The sequence below is a fragment of the Chondrus crispus genome, genomic scaffold (genome assembly GCF_000350225.1).
Source record: "Chondrus crispus Stackhouse genomic scaffold, scaffold_447, whole genome shotgun sequence".
NCBI classification, from domain to species: domain Eukaryota; phylum Rhodophyta; class Florideophyceae; order Gigartinales; family Gigartinaceae; genus Chondrus; species Chondrus crispus.
The window spans coordinates 1-7,626 of NW_005179351.1; the positions used below are offsets into that span (position 1 = coordinate 1).

General features: G+C 51.8%; 2 protein-coding genes; one reads left to right on the forward strand and one right to left on the reverse strand.

Moving 5' to 3' along the window:
* Positions 1 to 2,992: 2,992 nt before the first annotated feature.
* Positions 2,993 to 6,685, forward strand: CHC_T00000096001 (hypothetical protein). XM_005718946.1 is given in 2 exon segments: positions 2,993 to 6,616; positions 6,617 to 6,685. 1 exon segment carries the CDS (start codon positions 2,993 to 2,995, stop codon positions 6,614 to 6,616), a length of 3,624 nt encoding a protein of 1,207 aa, XP_005719003.1. The 3' UTR covers positions 6,617 to 6,685.
* Positions 6,686 to 6,694: 9 nt separating this feature from the next.
* On the reverse strand, positions 6,695 to 7,450 carry CHC_T00000097001 (hypothetical protein). Its single transcript, XM_005718947.1, has one exon. The coding sequence runs from the start codon at positions 7,448 to 7,450 to the stop codon at positions 6,695 to 6,697; it is 756 nt and encodes a 251-aa protein (XP_005719004.1).
* Between the last annotated feature and the right edge of the window lie 176 nt (positions 7,451 to 7,626).

Below are 7,626 nucleotides of genomic sequence, written 5' to 3' on the forward strand. Positions count from 1 at the left end.
GGGATATCGGGGCGCGGGGGGCGCGTTCCAGGCGCGGGATAAATATAGGTTGGGGCGGGGGGGGGGGTCCGTGACGGGATGTGGAACGGCGCTCGGGCGTCGGCGAGGGCCCGCGCCGCGCAGCCGCAGCCGAGGGCCGTCGCCGCGGGGGTGCAGGCGCGCGCCTCCACGCGCTGGTCCTCCCGCGCCGCGCTGGCGCGCTGTCGAGACACGTTGCCGCCTTGCTCCCGCCGCGGCAGAAGGTCGCATACAAGGCGGGGCGCGCGCGGTCATGGCGGCGGCGGTCGGGAGAGGCGACGGCGGCAACGCACGCGGCCAATCGGGAGGCGTGCGCGCGACGCACGGCGAAAACGGCCAATCGTGTGCGGCGCTTTCGAGGCGGCATGCGAGGGTGGCGAGCCGGGTGGCGAGGGGGCATGCGAGGGGCGCAGTCGCTTGCAGCTGGCAAAACAGCCAATCGTCGGCTTTCGTGCGCATTCGGGCGCATGCGTGCAGTTCCATGCGTGTGCGCCCTGGTATCGCCCTTTCGCCCATTGTGGCCGGATGTTTGTCCCGCGAGGGCAGAAGGGCCCTTCCCAGCCGCCTGTTTGAAAAGCATCCAAATCTGCACACACGGCGCATGAGCACTACCACACGATCCCCGGCGAGATAGGCGTCAACAGACAGTCAAAACCTTATCGCAGCACGGGCGCGGTATCGAACGGCTATGCATTCCCTCCCCCCAACCAATCTTGGGACCCCGCGGGAGAACGCACCAATATAGGTTTCGTGTGTATAAAAGGCTGCACGTGACGATAAACTTCTTTCTTTTTGCAATCCTGCTCTCCTGCCCTGCAGTACCCTCTTTTTCACAGGGCAAACCCTCCCCCTTTCTGCACCCTCTTCTCCCGACTCATCTCCCGCCTCATCTCCGTCATACCCTACAACCTTATTCCAACCGACATACTGTACCTGCATACCTCATACTCTCGTTCTCCATGCAAACCCCATTAAAACAATCTCTCTGATGCCCCACGCAAACTATAAAAAAAAGGTAACCTTTTTGCCTTCGTACCAGCATCCTGTGAATTACCTTTTATTGTGACACTGCAGTGCAGCAATGTCGAACCTTTCCGTCAACCTCCCATTCCTGATCCACATTCCTCCCCCATATGGAAGACTTGATCAACAATAAACATAATATCTAACTATGTATGTAATGTCTTTCTTTAAAACCATTATCCGACACTCTTCTCAACGCCTGTAAACATACTCTACAACTTCACGTCTACCAAGGGTACTCAAACCCCATAGCGTGGCTTTCCATCACTGCCATTCCTGAAAAACAAACAACTCATCAACTACTTGTTCAGAAACCACACTGACGCACAATGCCCTACCAAAAACACTACAAAACACACAAACTCGTCTGCTGCAACTATGCATCCATCCTATCATCTCCTTCTCCAATACTTTCAATGAGAAATGCCTTGCATCACCGAGAATCGATCACATCATACACGCAAGAGCAATGGCGAGTGGAGAGTGGCCCGCAATGCGCAAGCCGAAACACTTCAAACTGATTCCCTTTGCGTAGACACCGATCACCGAAAACTACTACAACAGAAACACGTCAACGCTTGCCGTACAGTCCTATTGCCTTCATCACCTGTTTGCTGATTCCGTTTGGTATCTCCACTTGTCTGCACATCTTGACTTGATTCGTGACCGACAAACTTCTACATACAACTCGTCTCTAAGAAGGTATGTATATCCCCAGATATGCCGCAAACTTTCTTTGTAATCATCCTCGAGAATCAACTTGCTGCATCGTTCTGCGCGGTTGATGCGAGGCGTGCATATTGTTATGCCTCTTAAACTTTTTTCGTATGAACACGTTTTGCCTTGCCTATTGCCACCATCTTGATTCACTTCTTAGAGAAGGTACGAAACTATATTTATTTTTGATTTCCATAGGCCACCATTGTATCTAATGAAAGATGAGAAAAATAAAACAGGCTGTATATTCTTCTCCGCCAGTCTCTTGCACCTGTCCTCTCTACATACTGCACTCACGCTGTCTCGAGACCTCTATATATATATGCATGAACGCATTTAGATAGGGTTTATGCCAACTTAGCCATTTTACAGGGATCATGCAGGCATATTGAGTGAAGCATTATACTTTCTCACCAAAACAACCAAAAAGAAAATGGGCCCGCTGTTGTCGCATATGAGGAACAAAGCCTTTCAGGATTGCCATGTGGTGCCCTCTCCATAATGCCGGAAGGTATGTTTGTTCAAGAAAGCTGGCCATAGAGTGATCATGCTGTCTCTTCTCAAAGGGGAAAAATTGCGGTGGCGTACGCGTTCTGTTCGCGGCTGGCAACTAACAAACGTTTCCGAGGCGACAACTTTTTCTCTTTTGCCCACTGCATCTCGTTTCTTCTTTTTTATTCCCTTCGAGAGATTGGTATGGAGTTGCTCTGAATATCGCCTATCTCGACGAGCGAGAGGGGATAACCAGTTTGGCCTACAACGAGTTGTGGGTAAGCGGGTAGGCTGTCGTGCATCGGAGGTTTGTATAGAGCCAAGATAATGTCAACAAGTTATGCAGCCGGCTGTGGCACGGGAGGAGTGCGTTGCTGTACTGTACATGAAACGGTTTCGTGGACACGTGGTATAACACGTGTACACGAAAATCGTATTGTGCTCTGCCCACGATTGGCGGGAGCAACAGTTTTGGCGCCAAATACTCAGAAAGTATACCTTTGAGCTTGAGAATGGTCAGCAATGATTTCGGTCAGTGTCCGTGAGCATGCCTCGACATCTGTTCCCTCAGGTACGGGTCAGCAGTGAGTTTGCGCAGTGAGGCGGCCGACGCCCACGAGTTGCGTGTGGAAGAAACGAACATCTGCTCGGTGGCTTGCTTCCTCGCATTCTCTGAGGGTTGGCCTCGGGTACGTTTTCCTGTCGGGTCTCCCCCTGAGGTGTGTGTCGAAGAGTGACAGTCATGCCTCGTCGCGGTCGCTCCCAGGACGACCTAGAATCGAAGCTGCCAAAGCGCGCTCGCCTTGACCTGTCCTATGCAGATGATGAGGACGAAGACAGAATCGAACCCGCGCCCCCCCGCGCGAAGCGCGGGCGACAAAGTCGTCAACTGCCACAGAATGAGGACGAGGATGACATCAAGAGCGTTTCTCAGCAGGGAAATGCCACTTCATATGCATACGGAAGCCGTCCCTCTACGCAGCGAGGCGGCGCGAGGGTGGTTCCGTCTGATGGCGAGGGTGACGAAGGGACAGATGCTGATGATGGTAATGACGATGACGAAGAGGACGAAGAAACTGTTCAGCAGCAGATTCGTTTAAGCACAGAGAAAGGATTTGCGCACTCGGGCATCTTACATTCGGTTCGTCTTGACAGGTTTATGAGCCATACTTGCTTTGAATATATGTTGGGACCTAATATGAACATCATCAATGGGAAAAACGGTTCGGGCAAGAGTGCCATCGTTGCTGCGCTGCAAGTTGGTCTCAATGGGAAAGTGGGCATCACGGAGAGGGCAAAGAAATTGGAAGAGCTTATCAAGCACGGTGAGGATAGCGCAATCATCACCATCAAGCTCCTCAACCGCAAGCCACCACAGACTGAAAACGGTGTCGTTGAAGCAGACCTCACGTACAAGCATGATGTCTACGGTGATATCATCACCATTGAACGCCGTATCACAAAGGGTACCTCCCCGAACTCGTTTGCGGTGAAGGCCAAGAATAAGCATGTCAAGCTTGAAGAGGGTGTCACGACCAAGCAAGAAGTCCAGAACATCTGTGACCACTTCGGAATCATGGTAGAAAATCCAGTCGCCATCCTCACGCAAACCAAGAGCAAGGAGTTTCTTGCGAAGGGCAAGCCTGAGCAGCATTTCAAACTATTCCAGAAAGCGACATTGCTTGGTCCACTTCAAGATGAGCTCATGAACACCAAAATTATCACCAAACAAGTGGACAGCATGCTGAAGAGTAACGTGGAAAAGGCTCCTGAAGCGGAAGAGAAGGTGCGCAAGAAGGAGGAGGCCCACCAGCAAGCTCAAGAGATGATGAATATTGATCAAATAATCCGCCAAGCTGAATCAGCATTCGCATGGACATTGCTGCAGGAAGAAGAAATCAAGCTGCACAAGTATGAGACTAAAACTGCTCAAGAGTTCGAACCTGAGGCGGAAGCTGCACGCGTGGCTCTCGAAAAATTGCAAACTAAGCTTGATGGCCTTAAAAATGAACAGATAGAACACAACGAAAAGCTACAGGAGGCGACGGAACGATCATCGCATCTGTCAGTTTCATGTCGCGATTTCAAGAGAAAGGCCCAGACTATTAAGTTCGATATAGAGCGTCAACGACGAAGAATCCAAGAGTTTGAGGCTGACAGGGATAAATACCGACGAGATATCAGCAATGCGAACACCCGGATGGAGTCTGCCCGTGAGAAGCACTTTGCCGGACAGGAGCAAAAGTCTCGCATTGTGCATGAAATAAAACAAATAGAAGCAACAATAAGTGGTCTGCAGGAAAAGATCGATTCAAGCCGAAAGCAGGAATCGTCCCTACAAGCAGACAGATTGCCACTCGAGGATGACATTCGTCGCTTGAAAGGCGAAGGCAACTCACTGACGGCGGAATTTGAAGGAAAGCGAAGGCAGCACATGCAGATTGCTTCCCTTGCGCGGAACAAAGATGACCTGGCGAGGTTCGGAGATGGGATGTCACATATATGCGACCAGATCTCACGCAATCAACGTAGGTTTCACCGGGTTCCAATCGGACCGATTGGCCAGTTTGTGAATATACAGGATGAGTCTTGGGCGGCTGCTGTAGAAATTGCTATTGGCTTCAACAGTCTCCGAGGCTTTATCGTCATGGATTCCCATGATGCCAAGGTCCTAGAAGGGCTTCTCCCTAGAGGTGGACACAGACCCAGCATTACCATCGCGGATGTAGGACGGGATCGCTATGCTGTTGGTCGAGAAGACATGCCAGACGTGTCATCTTACGGTCACAAAACGATTCTTGAAACTGTGGAAATTCGACACAACGCTGTTTTCAACCTTCTCCTCGACCAGAGCCACATTGAACGTCAAGTGCTCAGTGCGACGGAAGATGATGTTACCCAGCTGGGATGGAGTCGTATCCCAAATATGAAGATGGTCTGGAACAAGCGATGCGACAGGGCTTACTCAAGAAATGGTTCAAACGTATTTCGCAACGGGCATCGCCCAATTGCAAGGATTCTCACAAAGGATATGAGGCCATATTTAAAGAGCTTGGACGAGGAATTGAACAACCTTAAACGAGAGCTGAGTACTCACAAGGCATCAGTGCAGGACGCAGAAGTCAGACTGCGTGATCTTGACTCTTCTGTGCGCAGCGTACGTTTGGAAATTGATCGCTGCGAAAAGCAGATAGCCGATCTCAGTCGGAGAAGGACTACCCTTGAGGACCAATTGAGCCAAGCTGAAAACGCATTCGATCCTACGCCCTTTGAGCAAGAGATCTCCGGGTACGAAGCTCAGATGCAGGAGAGTGAAGCAAGTCGTTCTCGAGCGTTATCGGAAATTGTTGCACTAGAGGACGCGCATGTCAAGGCTTCGGATGAAGCCAGCGAAGCTTCAAAAGCATTGCGCCAAGCGAACGAAACCACACAAGAAGCAAGCAGCAAGCTGGAGGTCGTTCATGATCAAATGGCCCGAGTGAAATCTAAAAGCCGTCAGCGCCGCACAGAGCACATCCAGGCTCAAGACAAAGTCTCTAGGGCCCACCAAGAGATCGATTCTCAGAAGGGCAAGGTGGCCGAAACCATGGTACAGGCGCGAAATACTGGGGATTGCCCTGAGAATATCGACCCAAGTGTCAAATCGTCTAGCGCATGGGGTCGATATCTCACAACCCAGAAACGAAGATTGGAAACAGAACAAGAGCGACGCGGAGGGCGCACAGCGGGTGAAATAGAACTTGACTACCTTGAGTCAAAGAAGAAGCACGATGAAAACGTCCAGTTCCGCGAACGAGTGAAATACTATGTCAAGATGCTCAAACGTGGCACGAACTACAGAGAAGATCTTCTTATCAAACTTCACAGCAGTCTGAAGAAAATGGTCAAAGCCAACTTCAGGAGGTTCTTGAGTACCCGTGGGCACTCGGGATCAATTTCATTTGGGAAGTCGACGGGAGGTGTTCCAACACTGCGGTTAAGCACGGAGATGGGTACGCATCAAAAAGTAGATGGAGAGAGACATCGCACTGATGACCTACGTACGCTAAGCGGTGGAGAGAAGAGCTACACAACTCTTTGCTTTATCCTGGCGTTGGCAGAGATATGTCAAACTCCTATTCGCGTCATGGATGAAATCGATGTGTTTCAGGATGAGGCTAGTCGGCACGCTTCATTTACAACGATCACACAGTTTTGCACACAATACCTCTCAAATCGGCAGATCATTATTATCACTCCACTGGCGCTGCCGAATTTCACATCGAATGAATCTGTCCGTGTTGTGAGGCTCCCCGATCCTCTACGACAAGAAGGCAGAGGGCGCCAGACGATCATGGACACCTTCATGGGGGAATCCAACGAGTAGGCTGTGTAAGTTGTGTATTAATTTTAGAGCTGCGGCGTTGCCATAAAAGCTCAACAAGGTTTGCCACTTGTCCCAATGCTAGTCAGAAGGTAGCGAAACAAACTGGATCGTGTTCCTCGCTCCTCGCACCTTTCCCCATCGTCCAAGTCTATGCTCATTACCTACAGCCACAGCCATGATCCCATGCTTTGCCCCAACTGCAATACTGTTGACAAACCCGGGTCCGACGTCCAGCTCCCCCACACTGACTAGCTTGGGCACATCTTCGCACTTCCAAAACCTGACTTTACCATCCCCGCCGCCAGAAGCCACTAAATCCGTATTCCGAAACGCAGCCACAGCCGAAATCCAGGCCTCACAGCCCAATCCCCCACCATGCGCCTTCTCGATCGTGGCCGTCGGCTTTTTCTTACTCTGCTGCCATAAGCACACGGTGCCATCATCCCCGCCAGATACAAACCTTTGCTCACTCAACATAGCAACGGCATCAATCGATAGCGTCATCGCTCGCCTGAACACCAACTGAGATCCCTCCACAACCTTATACAACCTGAGGGTGCCGTCCTTCCCACATGACAGGGCCCTCTCTTTCGTCAACGAATCCACAGCATTGACTTCCGCGCCATGCCCGAACAAGGTCTCCACGTACGCCATATCCTCCATATCCCATACCTTGACCGTACGATCAGCCGAAGCGGAAAACAGCTGCCTAGAATTCTGGCGAAATGCCAAGCCGGTGACCTGTGCCCTATGCCCTCGCAAGCACTCGACCGACTTCCCCACGCGGGTATCCCAGACCCTGACGAGCGCGTCGCTGCCGCCGGACACGGCCATCCTACCGTCGTCCGTGACTGCGACGGCCAGGACGTTGCCCACGTGCGCGTCCACGCGCGCGGGGTTGCGGCGGCCGCGCGCGACGTCGACGGGCTTGAACGTGTGGGCGCGCCTGCCGGTAGCGACGTCCCACACTATTGACGTGGGCCGTTCTTGCCGCCGGACACCGCCGTGGC